This window comes from Teleopsis dalmanni, chromosome 1, assembly GCF_002237135.1.
Source record: "Teleopsis dalmanni isolate 2A chromosome 1, ASM223713v2, whole genome shotgun sequence".
NCBI lineage: Eukaryota > Metazoa > Arthropoda > Insecta > Diptera > Diopsidae > Teleopsis > Teleopsis dalmanni.
The window spans coordinates 133,472,437-133,494,338 of record NC_051846.1 but is presented as its reverse complement, the minus strand read 5'-3'; the positions used below and the strand labels follow the sequence as shown (position 1 = coordinate 133,494,338).

General features: G+C 35.4%; 1 protein-coding gene across 1 annotated transcript; it reads left to right on the top strand.

The window, feature by feature from the left end:
• The first annotated feature begins 18,124 nt into the window (after positions 1–18,124).
• Positions 18,125–18,574, top strand: LOC119666205. Its single transcript, XM_038075487.1, has one exon. It carries the CDS (start codon positions 18,125–18,127, stop codon positions 18,572–18,574), a length of 450 nt encoding a protein of 149 aa, XP_037931415.1.
• Positions 18,575–21,902: the final 3,328 nt, after the last annotated feature.

Sequence of the window (21,902 nt, the reverse complement as noted above, 5' to 3'; positions counted from 1 at the left end):
TAGCATGGTTTTAGAAAGGCATGGCAGTAAGCTTATTGGCCTGTATGAACAGGCAAGCGTGGGGTCTTTACCTGATTTATGAATTATAATAATCATGGATGTTTTCCACTCTGTTGGATAAAAGCCAAATTTAATTATGGCATTAAAAAGTCTTGTGATAAAATTTATGGCCAAAAGGGGTAAGTTTTTTATCATGATGGGTGAGATATTATCATATCCCGGTGCTTTTTTGCAATCTAACTTATTTGTGATTATTTGAACAAGATCATTGGCCGTGATATTCATGTCAATAGATGGTGCTGGTGGATCTTGAGTGGGAAAGTCATATTGTCCTGCTGCAGGATTTGGTTGGAACACCTCTTTTAGGTAATCAGCAAAAACGTTAGATTTTTCTTCATCACTTCGCGCCCAGTTTCCAAGAGAGTTTCATATTGGAGAATTGGAGTCTATGGGAGGATTTATACCTTTGCTAGCATTCCACAAAGATGAATGGTTTTTGCCATTTGGACATAGGTTTTGAATATAATTATATTGTCTGACTTTGTCTTCCTTGCTTAATGCAGATCTAAGTCTTCTTTGGGCTTCCTTAAATAAGTTTTGCGCTAAAGGGGACCTAGATTTTTGCCATTCACGCCTTAATCTACGTTTTTGTAAAACTAAATTCTCTATGTCACTATTTGTAAGAACTCTATTGAATCTGTAAATTTTATTGCCTTTAGGGGTGGAGTTTTCTGCTGCTGAAATCAGAATTGAGTTTAAAACCGAGGTTGCGTCCTCAATATGAGACTTACACTTTATCTTGTAATTTGTGTGTATGTGTGAGTTAATATACTTTTTATATTTGAGCCAGTTTGTTCTAGGACTTGTAAGGCTATAGGAACAGTCATATAACTGAGGACCATCAAGTAAGCAAAATGTAACTGGAGAATGGTCAGAAGACAAATCGCAGCTAGTGTATGTTGAGATAAAATTTTTGCTTATGCCTTTGGATACGGCGAAGTCTATTAGGTCTGGTATTTTATTGTTATCAGCAGGCCAATATGTTGGCTGCCCAGGAGAGATTACGTCTAGTGCATTTTTTCTATTTACAATTGAATTGTAGAGCTGTTTTCCTTTTGGATTACAGAGTCGTGAACCCCAATACGTGTGCTTGGCGTTGTAGTCTCCCGCCGCAAGAAATCTTTCACCTAGAGTTAAAAAGTAATCCGTAAATTGGGTCTCAGTAATGTTGAAGCGAGGAGGGCAGTAAACTGCCGATAAAGTTAAATTTTTTCCTGTGTGCTTAAGGCATATTGATGTGGCTTGCATATAATTATGAGCATATGTACCTAGAAAATTGTGTTTTAGACGCCTTCGTATCAAAATACCTGTACCACCATGTGCTTTGCCATCTGGGTGATTGGTTTTATAGAATAAATAACCAGGAATAGAAAAGAAATTTTTGTTAGTTAGATGTGTTTCTGAGCAAAGCATTACATCCACACTTTCTCGGGACATGAAATTTGTGAGTTCAAGTTTATGTTGGCTTAAGCCGTTTGCATTCCATGTACAAATTTTTAAAGTACTCATTATTTAGACAAAAACATTTGCATTAATTGGCTTTGCATTTTAACTATCTCGTTAAGAGTAGTTTGCATGATTGACATGAACTGAGTTAAGCTCTGAGTGAGAGTGGAGATCATTATTTCCAAACTATTACTTTGAACTGGAGGGGCTTGTTGCTTGTCAGATTTAACGACATTAGCATATGAAACACCTGGTGTAACAGGCTTAGAAGTTAAAGGTTGAGGTACTTCAACTAATTTAATGGTGTTGCTTCTTGTAGGATTACGCAACGCTTCTTTCTGCAGAGCTAACCTGTGCTTTAGTTCTTTATAAATAGGACAGCCTCTGTAGTTTGCAGTGTGATTTCCACTGCAGTTGCTACATTTTTTGGAGTTGGTATCCTTTAATGCTTTTTTATCGCATTCGGAACTATGGTGAAGCTCGCCACAAGCTACGCACACTGTACGAAGAGTGCAATATGACTTAGTATGGCCATACTCTTGGCAGTTTGTGCATTGCACCGGACCATTTCTTTTGTGGGGCTCCTCAACGCTAATTCTGCGGTGAAGTAAATACTGTAGGTTGTAGATGGGATGGCTCTCATTTTTTTTAAGCTTAGAAGCTTCCGGGTGAAGTTCAACTTTGAACATAGGTTGTGGGATTTTATCTTTGTTAACAATATTTATTACTGCTCTAGCGCTAAAGCCTTTTTCGCTTAGGGCATTTGTTATCTCAATGGGTTCTACATCTGATTCGATACCTTTAATTACGACAACAAGGCCCTTACTACTCTTTAGTTGGTATGTGTAGTAATTTTTTTTGCTGTCTTCGAAATATTTGGTTATGACTCTAAAATTGTTTTCAGTGTCGATTTGGATTTTGGTTTCGTGTATATTGCCCCTAGTTATAGGAACAATATGAAAAGTATTATTTCCAATCAGACTTGCAAGGATTGTAACTAGGTTATTTGAGCTGCGTTCACGCAAGTAGATTGGAGGCGGTTTAAAATTTTTGTTAATAGGCTGATTAGCTTCTTCTGTAGTTTCAGCTAATTCAGCAAATCTATTGCCAGAAAGAATGTTTGTAGTTGCACTATCTTTGATGGTTTTAGTTATTTTAGCACCTTTTGAATTGCTTTTTTGAGGACTAAGTTTGCGTTTCATATTTACATAGCGTTCCATGCCTGTTTGGACCTTTATTTTATTTTTTGGACTCGCTAAGTCGGAAAATGCAAGCGAAGTTGCTGAAGGTGCAATGTTTGACAAGCTTTTGTCAGTTTGTGTAGTTTTCAGAGGCAACGTATTCGATGCGTCTATTACCAAATAAGCATTACGTTTACTTGGAATGCTTATCGTATGTCTTCTTACTAGATTTTGATTGCTCATTTGCATACGTGGTTATATATGCAAATAGCAGGTGTGCTATAAGATTTACTTAATTTAACTACTATTAATATTAATTGATATTAAATTAAATTAACTATATAAATATAAGTAAAATTAAATTAAATTAATATAAAGAAGAAAATAATAAAAATAAAAATGAAGATGTAAAAATAAAATGAAAATGTGTAAAATATTATACTTTATATTCTAATAATTAAACATATAAATAAAAACAAAAAGAGAGAAAAAAGAATAATAATTATACTAAGAATAATAATAATAATAATAATAATAATAAAAAAATAATAATAATTAATAAAATAAATATCTTTAAATTCCAAAATCCAATGTTAGCACGTATGTTGGTTTTGATGTTGTGTTGTGTTGTGATGAATTGCGGGCTTCCAATTACAGCTTTTGTGGAACACGTTTGTAATAATACTAGCTGTCTCTATCAGCACTTTTTTGTTTTGTTTATATATTCACAAAACCGCACTGATATTTTCTTTGAATGCTTGCTCACTTTTTTTATTTTGAGCTTTAGAAAATAATTTGCTGTCTCTGTCAGCTATTTGAGTTTTTTTTTTTTATAATTAAAGTTGTGCAAAAATCAACAAAAATCGAAAAAGCGCGCGCTATTTTCAAATTAATATTTTATGCACTTTTGACTTTTAGGAATTGTTTTTTTGTCCGAGAATGTTCTGTTTTTTATTTTTGTATTAATAACAAAAGTAATTCTTTTAAAAGTGATTGTTATTTACTTGTTTTTATACTGAAATTTAAATTTTTCCGAGACCGGCTTAAAAACACGTCCGCTCACTAGAAAGTTCGAAAATAAGTTAACTGTTAATCAGTTGCTTGAACGACCCAAAATGCGTATTCTGATTAGTTTGTTGTGTGTCAATGCCTTGGCAGCACTCGCATCAACAGCAAAAGTGAAAAAGTGTGTTTACAAAATTGTTTACACACAATTCAAACAGCTGAGAGAGACAGCTAACAAATTTCTATACTAAAGTTCATTTTAAGTTATTATTACGACATATGGTACTGGCAGCACTATTAATCAAATTTGTACTAATCTGAGAATCACCGAAATAGTTGATTCTCTGCTTAGTTTCATTTTTGTGTGCAAATTTTTGATGTATTCAACTACTAAGCAACTAATCAGTTGCCTGAATACCCCTACTATAAAATTCACTTCGTATTCCAATGAATACCACAGAAACTCATTTATGTATATAACTATCCAAATGTTGGACATATTTTGTAGGATATTTAGTAAACAACATACAGTCATGCGGGCAAATGCATTCATAGAACTTACTAAATTCAATCCGGTAATTTCAGTTAATTATTTCATTTATTCAATAACTATTAGAAATACAGAAAATCTTCGTATGAGTGAATTGTTTATTTTTAATAGATCTATAACTTTTAGCAAGACAGTTCTTATGTAAAATTAAATATATCGGAGATATAAGCAACCAATGAATTTTATGGAAAAAATCGTTATTTTCCAATCTTTGGAGCTCTTGGGGCACCATTTCCACTTATCCAATTGAATTAAAACTTCACACAGATTATTTTTTTTCAGTAAAATGAACCGATCTGGGGGATGCCGCGGGCAATTTCCCCACTTTCGAAAATTAATGGCACCCTAATATACATGTGATTTAATTGGAGTAAATCTTAATGTTTTGTTGCATATAGTTAAAAAATACTAGTTATATGTATTCCCCCGGGATTGTTTAGTTTCGTTTTCTTATTTTTATTAAATAAAATAAAGCGAAAAAAGCAATCTATTGTATTTTTTTTAGTGAATTTTCTACATTTTTTATTTATATTCAAATAAAAAATTTGTCCAGAAATTAGAATTACCTTAAAAACAAAGTGGTTCTAATTTGCGAGCGCCGACTGTATATAAAATTTATTGTAACGAACCTGGAGAGGCTGAGGATACCCCAGCAAAACGAATCGACCCCAAGAAAGTGTGTGACCTGACTCTAAATGTTTCCTTGAATTCTGAAGACGAAATTGAAAGCGCGATTGTTTATTTAAGCGATATTATTGCTTTCGCCCTAACAAATTCTACTTTAACACTAAAACAAAACGTTATTCAAAACAAGATCTCGCCGGCCGTTAAATGAAAGATAATTGACAGAAAAAAACTGAGAAAACAGTGGCAAATAAATAGCTTCCCCGAACTAAAAAGCGCTTAAACAAACTAACAAAAGAACTGAAATGCCAGCTACTTAATGAGAAAAATGAAAACCTACAAAAATGCATAATGAACCTGACAGCTGACAAATCCATAAACTACTGAAAAACAACTAAAAATATTAACAACTCTATAATGCATAAACTAGCTCTGAGGAAAGCAAATGGGACTTGGTTAGAACCAACTCCGAAAACGCTGAACTATTTGCCGCCTATTTCGAAGCTACGTTTAGTAACCCAAAACAGCAAGATAGCAACATAGCCCAGAGCAGCTCTACTCGAAATACTGAAATAAAGAAAGTTTCTATAACAAATATTAAAAATACTATTAAAAATATAAGATCAAATTAAAAGAATCACCGGGATATGATGGTATTACGGGAAAGATTCTGACAGCTGCCTCAACATGCATTTGTATATCTGAAAATTGTGTTTAATTGCGCTTTTCACTTTAAGTATTTTCGTAAAGTATGGAAGTATCAGAAGGTATAACTATACCCAAACCAAATAAAAACATAACTCTCAAAAGCTCATACAGACCAATTAGTCTATTACCAGTTATGTCAAATTGTTTGAAAAAATACTTTTAAAAAGACTAGAATAGATTCTTCACAAAGATAAACTTATTCCTGACCACCAATTCGGTTTTCGAAAAAATATTCGACTATACAACAAGTCCACAGAGTTGTAAATAAAATAAAAAGTGATATTAACACAAAACAATTTTCCTCGGCGGTATATCTAGACGTTCCAAAGGCTTTTGACAGCGTTTTTCATAGGGGTCTCCTAACCAAGTTATCTCAGCTACTTCCAACAAACTTTTACCTCATAATAAAGAGCTATCTACAAAATAAATAATTTTATGTAAAATACAAAGACTCAATCTCCGAACTTAAACAAATGAAAACTGGTGTGCCTCAAGGAAGCGTACTAGGTACATTACTCTACCTGCTTTACACTGCTGATATCCCAATACCTTCTTATTCTCAAAGTTTGATAGCAACGTTTGCACATGATACAACACTAATTGCAGCTGATATAAACTTTAACAAATCTACAGACAACTTGCAGAATTATTTAAACGCATCGCTGGAATGGTTCGACAAATGAGGAGTTCAAATAAATACAAATAAAACAGTACATGTCATCTTCACGAATAAAAAATATAACCTAAAACGTATAAAAACAATGATGAAGTCTTCACACACACAAAGGCAAATTACCTTGATATTACTATAGATAGCATATTAACTTGGAAAGACCATACTCAAGAAAGAAAGAAACTAAGCGTCGCTTTGGACAATTGTACTGGCTACTCTGCTCAAAATCAAAACTAACATTGGAAAATAAACTTCTAATGTATAAAACGATAATCGCTCCAATTTAGAAATATGGAGCCGAAATATGGGGCACAGCATGCAAATCAAACCTACAAATACTGCAAAGACTACAATCAAAATAGTTAAGACTATCATTAACGCTGACTGGTATATCTTAAACTACGACATTCATCGTGACTTAAAAATACCCTTCTTTGCAGACGTTATCCTAAAAAATAGCAAAAATCACGCGGATAGATTACTTTCCCTTCCTAACCCAACAATGAGGCAGCTACCAAATGACGAAGCCACATATAATAGGCGATGGTAACGCTTATATCCATCAGAACTATCTATATTATAATAACCCATACTATCTATCTAATATATTCATAGTTAGTTCCTATTCTATTTAATTGACTCATTTATTCCATCATCTATCTACCTATTAATTAAATTTTCTTATACTATTTAATTTAAACAAGTTTTTTATCTATTATTAATAATCATGTAATTCTTAATCTTGTTTCTGAGTTATTATTTGAATTTCCATTATGTATGTATACTAAATGCTAAATCTTGCCAGTTGTATAAATAAAGGGAAGCAAAAAAAAATAAAAATGTAAGAAAAATTTACATAGGTCTAAGAGAACTAGTTGGCAGTCATACTGTCAGGAAATAAAAGGCAATTCCGAAACCTCTAGACTGCATAAAATTTTATCCAAAAATCCATCCATCCCTGAATTACTCACAAAATCGGATGGGATATGGTGCAACAACAGCAGTGAATCATTACAATTACTATTTGATACTCACTCTCCGGAATTCTTTACTTCGGTAATTGCATCCACGGAGTACCTTAGTCTCTCACCGGTTAACTCTATTAAAGTAAACTTTCAGATAATTAAATGGGCCATTTTCAGTTTCAAACCCTATAAATCACCAGGAACGAATGGTGTAAAGTTGAAAGATTGAGTATTCGTTTAATACTGATTTTATTTTAAAATGTATGCTCTATTTATACAAAAATAATCTTAAAACTAATTTAACTAATTTACAATATTTATTGCCTGTTATCGCTTGTTTGAGTGGATTGTATTTTATTTAATTTTATTACCAAAAAGATTCAAAAAGAATACAAGAAAACTCCGGCACCTATGATTTATCTTTCTATTGTTTTACAAATATATTTTTATTACCGTAATTAGAAACAGTGCCGTGTATCGTAAAATGTATTTTAATATTGTACAATGTTACTATTTTAGTTTTGGGTTTTTTTTATTATTACCAATGTTTTTTTCCTTCGTTTACAATTCTGAGAATTTGAACGATAATAGGCTTCAGATAATAAACTATAAATATAAGCACATCCTGCCAGCGTACTAATAAGCAGAGTTGTTAATTCTGCGCTATTTTAATTTTAATAGTTTTGTAATTGTAATTTAAAAACTGGCATATGTCTTAAAATAACACGTTCATTATTGAACAAATGGTATACATACAATTGAGCTCCAAAATAACAGGGAGCTAATACGTAATCGCCTTCTGGTCATTTGTATACATTGTTTCAATTTCAACTATGTTCCTACTAAAGGGAGGGAGGTTAGAGTAGTTTTTATCCCCAAAGAAGGAAAACATCACAACATAACCTTAATGAACTACGCCCTCACAGCATGCCTACACTAAGAGAAACTCTACGGAGACAGCCCCTCACGCCCTCACAAATAAAATTGAAAAATCTATACAATTTAAAGAATTCTGTCTGTAGTGGCCTTTAACAATATACTCCTAAATGCAATAGCAAGCGCGGTCTCGCATCTGGGTGTTGATGATGCGCTCATTAGCTTTATAAGTCAGTTGCTAACTAGTAGACTCATTGAAGCGACGATGGGCCTTTCAACAACACTCAAAGATGTAAACAGAGGTACCCCAAGGGGGAGTAGTCTCTTCTGCTAATTAAACTTTAGGCTGAGGGCTGTGAAACTATTGGCTATATGGATGATATTGCGATAGTAGCCACCGGAAAATATCTCAATATCCTAAATTAATAAAAATAAAAATGTTCTTGGAATAAATTCCAACAAAACCGATACCGATATCATAAAACATACTGTCCCTAATCTATATCTACCCGCTCTACGAGGTTCTGTATTATATTTGAAGGAGGAACACAAATAAGAAACTCACATGAAAGCAAAACACCTTAGAACGCACTAGAAAAGCCAATATTGCGCTCCTTGTATGTCAAAAGGTTATTGTTAGGTAGTGGAGTCTTCAACCACGCAACACTCAATGGCTCTATATAACTGTCATTAGCCCCATATTGCTGTAAGGTATCACAGTGTGGTAGACAGCTCTTGATAAATCTTCATACTATTCGATACTTAACAGGGTTCAGTACTTACGAGAGCTGAACTCTGAACAAGCGGGGCATTATGCACCACACCATCTATTGCACTAGATTAAGTGCTTCATTTACTACCAATGGACATTATCAGTAATTACGGATACTCCTCCATTTTTAATCTTTTCATTTAACTTCTAAAAAAGTTTCCTACATCCCTTCCATTCTCAACTTCGACAGAAAACTTAATGTCGAATTTCCAACTAGAAATTTATGGACATCAGGTGATCTCTTCTTAGGTCAGAGCTCGACCATTTTCACTGACGGATCCAAAACAAGTGATGGTGTAGGCAGTGGAGTTTCCTCAGAGAAATTAATTAAATCTTGCTACTTAAGGCTTCCAGATCATTGTAGTGTCTTTCAGGCGGAAGTGATCGTCATTAGGAAAGGTTTGAATGTGTATGATATATTTGGCAGGAATGCACATAATATCAGACAGACAGGCTGCTTTAAAGTTCTTTAGGGCAGTTTAATTTACATCTAGGACAGTTTTTGAGTGCTACACATCTCTAAACGAAATGTCGACGCAGCTCAATATTCCTCTCATCTGGATACCCGTTCATAGGGATATATTTGGCAATTGCAGAGAAGAGGAGCTAGCTAGAAAGTGTGCTTTAGAGCCTCTCTCCCAATACCGAAATAATCTAGACATATCGCTAACATCATGCAAACTGTAATTGAGTTCTTTCTGCACTCAAATTTTCATAAAAGGTGGAAAGTCCCAACAATATGGAGGCATTTGTATATAATCTGGCCACCTTCCGATAAAAGAAAATACAAAATTCTCATTGACACACCCCGTACAGATATCGGTCTTTTGGTAGGTGCTTTGTTTAAGTGGACTCTGGTAGTATAACATTATTGTAACCCACAAGAATACACAACAAGTATCTTAAATAGTATTTTAAAATTTAATCCAGTAAAATTCGTATTTGGTTTAAGAATTGTAGAAAAGGCCATACATATGGGCGCACAATGCGGTAAACGTCCCCGTTATGTAAACTGCGTTAGTAAATATGATCTGCTGATTGTTTAAAGACTGCCAATTACTGTAATGTTAAAAAACACAATAAGTCTCCTATAGCACGTTCATAAACCTTAATTTAGGTAATTGTGTTCATTAAGGCCGTTAATGAAAACATATGTTTATTTCGAACTTTATTTAATGTTATTTAATGACCGTATTAACCAATATCCATCACTTCCTCCGGTTTCTCATAATTATTAAAGAAAGTAATTGTTTATGCTTATACTTATTTAGTATACCTATAGTATATATTTACATTAGATATAGTTTTATATTTTATATACACATAGTAGAAAAAGTCTACGGATATTCACAAATTTTTTCTTAAATTACGCATAACTTTTTTAATTTTTACTCAAATTCATTTTTATTTCCTGATTTGTTTTAACCAAAGAAACAACAATAAAGTTCCAATATAAAAACTAAACAGTTATTCTTTAAAAAAAAATTAAACATAATTATATGCAAAAGTAGCAATTTTTGAAGCAGAAAAAGTCTACGGATATTTTTTAATATTTACATTTACCGTTAATTTAAATTCGCTTGCACGCATAAAAGTGTCATTAAATGATATTTAATTATTAGTTGACTTCCCAAAGAGTCTAAAAATTAATCATTTAATAATATTTTTTTATATAAGCAATAAATTTTTACAATATAAAATAAAAGACGTGAAATTAGTTTTAGTGAGCGACAAATAACTGTTAAATTTTAGAAAGATGACGTAAGCCAAAGAAAAATTGCGGAAGATATTGGTCGTCAATATTCATCTGTGCAGAGAACTACAAATAACTTCAAAGAGACCAGTACTTACGTTTCTAAACCTCGCACTCGCCACCCCTCAATTCTGTCAAATAGAGAAAGACGTAGCATAATCAACCAGTTGAAAGTAAATGCAAGAGTAACAGCCTTTAAACTAGCTGAACATATTGCCGAAATACTTGAAAACAAAATATGTCCTAAAACTGTGCGGAAAATTTTGAAAAAATGCATTTATTATACCCTGATTGCAGGAAAGAAGCCATACATATCCAGATAATATAGAATAAACTGATTAAGCTTTGCAAGAAAGCATATAAATAAACCCATAACGTTCTAAAAATGAGTTATTTTTTCCGATGAGAGTTAATTTTACATATTTTGAATCAAAGTTAAAAAACTTGTAAGGAGAAAATTATGCGCAGCCTATGATAAACAAAACTCTATTTCAACAGTAAAACGTGGTGGTGAAGGCGTAATGATTTAGGGGTATATAGCAAGTAATGGTGCTATCAGACTTAAATTTGTACAAGATACAATGAAGATATATGCGTATCTAAATATTCTGAAAACAAATTTAAAAGAAAATGTCAGAATGTTAGGACTTGAGGCAACCTTTTTTTTTCAGCGGAGCAATGACTCTAAACATACAACAGTCATCGTACGGATTTGGATGCTGTACTATGCTCTTAGGCAACTTCAAACACGACCAGAATCACCAGACCTTATACAGATTAACAATCTAGGTTAGTATCAAGTAGCGTACAGTAGTGTTATTTGTTTTTTTTTTTATTTTAAATTGTAGTGTTAGGCAATAGACAATAACTCGAATTTTAGGATTTTTTTAGCATAATATTTATTTAATATAGCTGATGTTGTGTTCATGTGGTGGGTTTATGTGTGGTGTTATGATGTTCGTGTGCGTTAAAAAGTTGATGTTGCTACGACGGCACGATGTAGACGACTGACTGACTTGACATTTGTTACTTTACATTTGTTACTTGACATTTGTTGAGCTGTCATCACAAATTTGCTCTGCACGCAGCGTTGATTTATTAATGCCTTTCATGCCTTATTAACATTTTACCACCCGGTGAATCCTGCGGAGCGGCTAGCTTAGCGGCTGGACGCCGTATAATACCATGGCTTGTTCGTACATTAGCGATCCATGCTTGTCCAGCTTTGGCGGTGGTGACATCAAGGATACGGCCCATTTTCCATTGACTTCTTGGCAAATTGGAGTCACATATTATCACCAACTGAACGGACTGTAACGGCTTTACTTACTAGTGCCATTTTGGATGCATCAATAATTGCGAAAAATATTTATTTATTTAAAATCGATTTTTAAGGTTTTGCGCAATTCGCCATTGTTTGCATAAGCAGATCTTCTTTTCGTCTTCACATGGCGTTTAAGTGGAATTTAAACATCCCAATAGAAAATGATTGGGAGTAAGCGATTCCGGACTGTCTGCTGTGTAACGACATAAATTTTTACAATAAATTTTTGTGCTACATATTAGCTAGAAGAAGAAAAAAATACAGTCTGTATGTTAAATAACTACCACCGCTACACATAATATATATACTAACTCACGTGAAGATAACTGAAGTAGACTTAGCTGGAAAAAACATAAAATTGAATTAAAATGTTATTTAACATATCATGGACATTACCTGCGATCCTCGAAGCCAATGTACCGCGGGCATCGCTACATGCAATGTGCAGATGCTAAAATAATACGGAAATAATTTAATTTTGTTTTTAAATTTTTTTTTAATGAATGAATGAATGAAAAAACTTGTAAACACAACAACAATGAACCATTATTATAGAAAACACGTTTAATTTTTAAACAAATATCTATTTTAAACAAATATCTATTTTAAACAAATTTATAAATAAAAAGGAAAAAAAAAAACAACAAACACAAAATAATTTAACATTCTTGGTTGTACAAATTTTATTTTTATACACATAAACAAAACAAAAAAACTCCGGCACCAACTAAGCACACCAACACTAGTTTTTTTTATAGTTTCTAATTTGTTTAATTATATCTTCACATTTAGGGTTGAATATTATTGAATCCACAATATATATATTTTATACCTTGGTTTAAGTTATTAATATACTTTATTTTCACTAATCAAATATAATTTTAAGAAAATACACACGAAATAAACAAGGCGCGTAGTAAAAGTACTAAAAATCACGGCGAAGTAGAAGAAAAGGAAAACAGTAGAACACAAAGTTCAACTTCACGCCGAAGTCAATTACAGCAATGAATACCGGTACGCTACACCAAAAAGCTCCGGTATGCTCGATATAAAAGGAGGAACATTTCACATAATAAGGGACTTGGTTTTCGACAAGTAAAAGAACAAGTACTCTGGCTCATTGGGCCTTCTGGTAAATTTTACCAAAGACTTGCAATTTTATTTTTCCAAAACAAGTACACTTGCCTATTGGTCATCTGGCACATTGTGCCAAAAACCTGGCTCCTGGAGTCAAACGTAGTTTAAAATTTTCTTTCTCGTCTTATGTGTATTATATTTTTTTAACCTGGCTCATTCGGCCAAATAGTTTTTTTTTCACAGCACGGAGTAAACGTTTTTTCTTTTTTTTTATTATTTTACAACAGAGGAGGGGCTCAGGAAGTCACACTGGGGTTGCCAAAATCTTTTTACAAGTAATATATTGAGAAGTAAAAATTCTGGCGTCAACATATTTTTTTTTATTATTGAAAAGCAAAAGGAATGCTTTCAATGAATGATCACTTATTATATGCTAAATAATTTATTTAGAATTTGTTTAATTAAACTTTGTTAATCATAAGTTTTTTTTTATGGAATAAATAAAGATATATATAATTTATATATATAAACAACGTTCTTTTCTTCTAAAACAACGTCTCAGCGAAACTATAAATAAATTGTCTCGACTCTGGACGACGGCTGACGATACCCCAGCAAAAACTAAAAATTTTTGAACGTCACCCAAAGTGTCGTTACAGCTGTAAGAGGTATGTCCGCTAACGGGCAACTATTGATTATATTTTCTGCTTCTATTAGTACGCTACAAAAGTTATCAATACGAGGTGCTTCTTCTTTTAATACTCGATGTAGTATTCGTTTTGTACACTGGACAAGACGTTCCCAACATCCACCGGTTGATGAATTAGCAGGACTGTTAAAGATCCATTCCGCACCGGTTTTAGCACTTTCTTGTTGTATAGCGTCAAAATCTAACAACCTCTCCTGTTTCTTAAGTTTTGACTTCTGATGCGAACAGGCACTCCACGACTGTTTACAAAATTCTTCAGGCAAAATAGAAAAGCATCTGTTGATTAATCAGTAGAAATTTCGAGATGTATAGACGTGTCTTCTCACTGCGTCGTCCAATTGTTACAAAAAATGGACCACAATAATCTGTACCAGTATATGTAAATGGTTGGACATATGACGTAAGTCGATCAGGGGGTAATTGACCCATTAATGGCACTGCTGGCTTAGATTTATTACGTATGCATACCGGGCAATTTCTTTTAATTATATTTAGCAAGGAATGACAGTTTGATATCCTAAACTGTTGACGAATTTCGTTTGTTGTTAACTTACTGTTTTGATGATGATTCTTTCTATGATAGTGGTCCATGCTAGTAAGGCGACATTGTGATTGTGTGGTAAGATTATTGGATGACGTGCGGAATCGGGCAAGCAACAGGCGGCATAAATTCTTCCATTAATACGAAATACTCCTTGCTCATCTAATTTTGGTGTTATTTGAAGCAATTGACTGGACTTCAGCAATTCTTTCTTGTTCTGTAGAGCATTCATGTTTATCTTATAAAGTTTATATTGAACTTGACGGCATATATAATTTTCAGCGGCTGTAAACATTTTTGGTATTAATTCTCCCTTACATCGCTGTTTCAGTTTTAAATTGTTGACGAATCGTAGAATCCAAGCCGTAATCGGTTATGTACATACCGAAAATATTTTATTGGCAAATAATTTTATTATATTCGTTACAATCACTTCGTTATTCATTTATTTTATATTATTTTACGCGCAACGTGAGGGTTTCACATTTGTGTGTCATTTCCGTTCTTTTTGTCTCCTCTTCTTCGTATCAACTGTCATTCACCTTTCATGCTGCCTCGCAGGGCTGCATTCAGCTCAATATTACTAGGAGTTGCTTTTTTACTGTTACATTCCACCCTCCCGTGAATCTTCGCAAGATTCACTAATCTGACATGCGGCTAGCTTGGTGGCTGGACGAGTTAGGATACCATTCTTGGTCTGTACGCAAGCTGATCTAACCTGACTGGTCTTGGAAGGAAACACTTCAACAATTCGACCGTTGAGCCATTGACCTCTTGATAGCAGATTGTCACAAACGATCACACAATCCCCAACTCTAAGCGGCACCACCTCCTTACACCATTTAGGGCGTCGAAAAAGTTGAGGCAAGAACTCTGTAGTCCACTATTTCCAAAAACGGCTGTTTATATCTTGGACGATATGCCACTGTTTACCGAGGCTGATAGGTATAGCATCGTTATAGCGTGTCTGTGTACTATTGGCACAGCCTAACAAGAAATGATTTGGTGTGAGTGGCTTCTGCTCGCTGTGCGTCAAAGGAATGTCTGTAAGCGGTTGGCTGTTAATGATGTTTTCAGCTTCAATTAGTGCGGCCATTAACGTTTCCACCTTCGGTGCTTCTTCTCTGATTGACTCGAATAATAAACGCTTGATCATTCTTATAAGGCGCTCCCAGCAACCACCTGCAATGGGATTCTGCGGACAATTGAATATCCATTCAATTCCAAATGTAATGGCTTCCTCACGTATATCATTAACATCAAGAAACTTCTTATCAGCACATAATTCCCTTTGTGACCCAATAAAATTGGTGCCATTGTCACTACGCATTCTGACTGGTGTACCACGACGGTTAATAAAACTGCGGAAACAGACTAGAAACGCATCTGTTGATAAGCTATCGACGATGTCTATATGCACAGCACTTACTGGTAAGCATGTGAATATGACAGCCCAGCGTTTCTTACGGCGACGACCAATAGTAACATGTAATGGTCCAAACAGGTCAACACCTGTTCATGAGAATGGTCGTACATACGGTGTTATACGGTCGACTGGGAGCTGTCCCATTAACGATGGCTCTGGCTTCGCGGCTTCGAGGCGGCATTCCATACAATTGCGTTGGACTGATTTCAAAAGTGGCTTGGCACCAATTATCCAGAATTTTTGGCGTACGGCGTTGATAATTGTAGCTTGATTTGGATGTTTGTAGGCAACATGATAGTGTTTCATTATTAGTTCGGAGACGACACGGCGTTTCGGCAATATAATAGAGCGTCTAGCTTCAAGAGGCAGATATATGGCTTCGTCAGAACGTACGGTAACAGAACGTTTAAGTCTAAAAAAGGAACTGAAACGGTTAAATTTTATCAATGTTTCACTGGCCTGATATTGTAGTAATATCGGTGTCGTAATCTCTTCTTCTAGCGTGACAGTATAAAACGAAAATGTAGCAATTGGCCAGCTATTTTGTTCTTGACATAAAAATGTTGCCATTGTTTATTTTAGGCACCTCTTTGGCTCTTTTTGCAGCGTCAGAAGGGTTCATCTTAGTTGGCACCCATCTCTATTGGTCTTCTTTCGTTGAGGTCAATATTTCAGCTATACGATGCCCAAAAAATGGTTTGAATCTGCGATTTCTCGAATTTATCCAACAAAGAACGGTTTCGGAATCAGTCCAAAATACTATACGGCTTATGTTTATGTCATGTATGTCTACCACCAGCTTTGATAATCGAGTAGCCAAGACTGCAGCCTGCAGTTCCAACCTTGGCATGGATAGGAGTTTCTTAGGCGCTGTGCGAGTCTTACCACAGACGAAAACTACATCGACTGCATATTGATGTTTAATTCGCAGATACACTGCTGCAGCAAATGCAACTTGACTAGCATCCATAAATATATGGATTTGGACCTCTTTGGCAATGTTGAGATGCGGCGAGTAGCATCTTGGTACAAAGAAATTGCCCATTCTGTCGAATTCGTCCCGCCACCAAACCATTTTTGAGATAACGTAGATGGTAACAAGTCGTCCCAATTTAATTTGGTTTTCCAGGTTTCTTGCAATAATACTTTGGCAACAAGTAAAAAATTCGCTAAGATGCCGTATGAATCAAATATAGCCATCACAATTCCTAAAAGTTCTCGCTTTGTTGGAACCCTTTTACCCTCGATAACTTCTTTAGCTATGCGATGAAATTTTGTTAAGAATAGAAACGAATCATTTGTTACGTTCCAATACATTCCCAAGATTTTCTCAGTTTGGCTCTGCCGATTCAAACAGATGGCCTCTGCACTTTCACTCTAAATTTTACAAATTTGATGAAAAATTACGAAGTTCAAAGCCGGCGTTTGCATTAATTTGTATCACTTGTTGACAAATTAGTAGAGCGTGCTCTTCTGTATCGAAACTGGCAACGTAATCGTTTACGTAAAAGTTCTTATTGATGGCAGATACAGCTTCCGGATATTGGCTTCGATAACTTTCGGCATTATGGTTCTTAAGAAATTCAGCGCAACAGGGCGAACATACTGCTCCGAAGATCATAGACATCATGACATATTGTTCGATCGGTGACACTTCGCAATCGCGTGTTGGCAGTCTTAGATTGGAAAAAACGTAAACGTTTTTAATCTCATATTGTTCGCCAGCTTCACCCTTTATGTTGACATTTACCACTGTTGAGTTTTGAGTCACCTTCTCTTCATCATACCACTGCATCGTTAAGTGTTGTTTCTTGCCTTTAAGGTCTAACTGACTTGCAGTTTTAGCATCTAATATAGTGATTGACGACCCTTCATCCACAAGTACGAAAATCCTCAGTTGTCCCTTTGGACCCATAATTTTTATCGGAACCAATTTAAAGAGAAAACCGGAACATGGCTTGGCACAACTCAAAACCTGTTAAACTGATCCAGACGTAGGCGGTACTTGTTGGGACTCATGTAGCAATCTATTATGATTTTTACGGCAGGATCTTTTCATTCGGCACTGTATGACATTGTGTCCATTCCGCAAACATGAAAAACACAAACGAAGCTGCTTCACCTTCACCCAACGCTGCTGATCATTTTTACTCAAAAACGCTTCACATGTAACTGTGGCTGTTGTCAATATTTAATCATAGCAAGCTCAGTTACAATTTGAATGATATAGACAGCATCAAATTTGTAAAAATACATAGAAAAATATTTTCTAGGGAGAAGTTTCAACTTTCTGTCTGAACAAAAATTAACGGAACATAATAAAATATTTTTCAAATTTAAATATGGTTTATGAATTTTCATTTTGATTAAAAAATACAAAATCATCGCTATATATTGGTGACCCCGACGTGATTTGAAAACGCAACACACGAGCATGCCGGTGACACATTCAGATGATAAATCTGGATTCAGACCATTTCAATTAAACAACTCAACGGGTCACATTTCACAACAGGAACTATTACATCCGACTGAACGACACCATTCAATTAGAGAAGAAGTGTCCCGAATTGCAGTTAAAATACCTCCTTTCTGGCACGCTAGGCCTGAGTTGTGGTTTGCGCAGATAGAGTCGCAGTTTGTTAGTTCAGGTGTTACCACAGAGCAGACCAAATTTCATACAGTAGTCGCGTCAATTGATGGAGTTATCCTCCCGCAAGTCACGCCTACTGAAAATCCGTACTCCACTCTGAAGAAGCGTTTGCTTAAAGAATTTTCAATTTCCGAGCAAAAAATATTGAGAAAACTGCTTCAAGACATGGATTTGGGCGATTTGCGTCCTTCTCAACTCTTGCGTGAGATGAAAAACTTTGCCGGAACATAAATGGATGATGCTTTATTTAGGTCAATGTGGATGACGCACTTGCCAGCGAATATGCGTGCTATCATTTCAGTAAGCAGCGAACCTCTGAATAAAATCGCTATCATGGCAGATAAGATCGCCGAAGCGAATGACGCTTGTTCTATTCAAGAAGTTCGTTTGCCGACAACCTCCACGGTAAGTGATGTTTCTTTTTTTTGTTTTTTTTGTTTATTGTTATATTATATACAATCTGTAAAAGAACCTTCAGTATTACTTATGAATATAAAAATAGAAAAAGTGATTTGTAGACATGTGCGGGACACTCAGTAGTAAACACCGCTAAAGATTAAATTACAACTAATAATAATGATGACTACTACTCACTATTATGAGTAAATAGTTGGCTATAAATATTTAATTTCAGTGAGTTTACAATTACGATTCACGTGTTTAGGGTTCTACTTGGCAAGTCCGACGTAGAAACTCTTCTTAGTGGACGTGAATGATTGATATCTGATAGTAGCTCGTGTGCCAGTGGGTTCGGGTGATTTGATAGTCTTATACGATAGTTTTTGCTGATTGTTTGCATTGCTTCAAACACTGATGGGACGTGGATATCGCGCTGTAAAGTACTATTTGGGATATACCATGGAGCAGCCGCACATAAACGAAGTATTTTTGATTCAAATCTTTACAATATCGCTATATTAGATTTTGCAGCTGTTCCCCAGATCGAGACACCGTAGGTCCATATTGGTTTCAAAATAACTTTATATAAAAGTACTTTATTGTTCAGTGATAGTTTTGAATTTTGGCAAAGAAACCAGTGCATGGAGCGCATTTTTAGACCCAGTTGCTTGCGTTTCGTAAATATATGATGTTTCCAGGTGAGACGCCGATCAAGATGAACACCTAGATACTTCACGTGATCGGATTGTGGTAGTACGTTATTATTTAGTGTGACTGGTGGACAGTAACCATCGCGAAGAGTGAATGTGGTTTATGCAGATTTGGATTTATTAGCTTTAATGCGCCATTTGTTTAGCCACACTTGGATGCTATCTAGGTTTGTTTGCAACTGACTAGTAGCGACTGTTGGGTTTTTGCTTTTAGCCATGATCACTGTGTCATCGGCAAAAATTGCGGTATATGTTGATGTGTCAAGTCGTAAGTCAGCTGTGAATAGTGTGTAGAGGGTTGGACCTAGTACACTCCCTTGTGTAAGAGTAATAAAATTAAAACAATAGATCACTCTTATGAGTTTAAGTTCGTTTTATTGTTTATCGAAAGATAATCACACACGAAAATTATAATGTTTAATATTTAAAACGCTAGCACGCGGTGATCGACCAAAAACCATTCACTGACTAACTGTTTCGTTTTTTGCTTTTTGTTTCTTCTTCCTTCCAGTCAGGGCTGCCATCCTCTTACAGCTCGGCCTTTCCTGCTGCTTCGGATCGTCCTCGATCCGTGATTGTCGAGTTGTTTCCTTCGTCTTCGTCAGCACCTTCGTCTTGACCGTCGCAGAACTGAGGTAAAGCACACCATGATTTCATTTTGTCGCTGGAGTAAACCGACGAATAATGGTGCTGAGTACGTTGGGAACCAAGTATGTCTTGCACGACATAGCGATCGTTACCTAGTACGCGTGTAATTTGAAATGGGCCTTAATATCTGGGTTCAAGTTTACGTGAGGTGCCGGTGCATGGTGCCTCGTATTCAACCACAACCAAGTCGTCAACGTTGCACTTAGTCGGTGTTGAGTGCTTTTTGTCATAACGTTATTTAGCCTTTAGTCGTTCTGTATTCAGCCGCTTTACTGCTTCATTAAGATTGTTCGTTAGATTGTCGTTCAATATATCATCTCGCTGTAGAACAAGCACTATCTTATTCTGTAGTATATCTCGTGGTTTAAAATTGAACAACAGTTCTTGTGGCATTCGAGGAGTCGTTTTATTGCGCATACTGTTTATCGACCATTGAATCGTACGAAGGGACTCGTCGCAGCGCTTGTTGTTATTTATCGTAGGTAATATCATAGAGAGTATAGTTCTATTGCATCGCTCGACTAAGCCATTTGCTCGTTGTGTTCGTACAGAATTAGATATATGTTGAATGTCGTTCTCGTTGCAAAACCGTTTGAATTCTTTCGATGTGAATGCCGCACCGCGATCCGATATAATTCTCTGTGGCATTCCCACATAACTACTTATTTCACTGAGAACGTCGATTACATGTCGTGTCGCTGTACTTTTCACTGCTCGAATAATTGTAAAACGTGTGAACGCGTCGATAACAACCAACATGTGCTCTTTTTGTTTTGAGCTTTTCGGAAAGGGACCTAAGTGATTGACGTGTACGGTTCGGAACGGTATTGGTTCAATTTCGCTAATTAACTCAGTTTTAACAAACTGCTTATGTTCGTTTTTCTTAACAATTTCACCGCATACGTTTTCAAAAGTTGTTTCCCCATTTACCACCGTCATTCACATACTTTTTAACATATCTTGCCCTAGTAAGAGATCCACCTGCAACAGTTCGTTGTCTACTACGTACAGACATACAACTCGCTCAAGGCTGTCTATTTTCATGTTAACGTGTATTTTTGTATGTGCGTAAACAACACCACCGCAAAATCCATTTATCTTAAGGGTACATTCTTCTTTAACGCATTTGAGACAATTCGCTGACATCTGTCTAATCATACAACATTCACTGCCAGTATCGATCAGTGCCGTGAATGTATGATCGTTAATCGAAACAACTTTCTCCAACTGATTGCCTTGAATAACTGTCTTATTCACAGATTTCGTCGTACGTGTTCCTACGCTTTTCTTGCCGCAGTTTTCAGGCTCGTTTCTAGAATGTACTTTTTGGCAGTCAACGCACCTACGTCTACGTTGTGGTTGGCGGCATTTCGAAGGAATGTGTCCCTTTTTTTGGCAATTAAAACACACCAACCGCTTATCGTTGTCGCTTTTCCATCTGCTTTCATTTCAAAATTTGTTCTTTCGGGTTTAAACGTACGCACCGGCAAATTTTCCGAGTAATCAACTACTATTTGGCGAAACTCACGCATCGAACTAAAACGATTTGCTGCAATAGCAACTTGCAGTTCACGCTGTTTAAGGCCATTTCTCGCATATTTGATAATAGCTGATTCACTCAGTCCGAATTTTTTCCCAAGCGCGCCTATGCGAAAACAGTAGTCGAGGAGACTTTCCTTAGGTTTTTGCATCGTTTGTGACATTTTAAAGTGTGTAACAGCCTCATCTGGCACACTACTAAACTCGTCGAACAAGCCTTTAGATAATTCAACCCAACTCGTATATAAATCTACCGAGGAGTC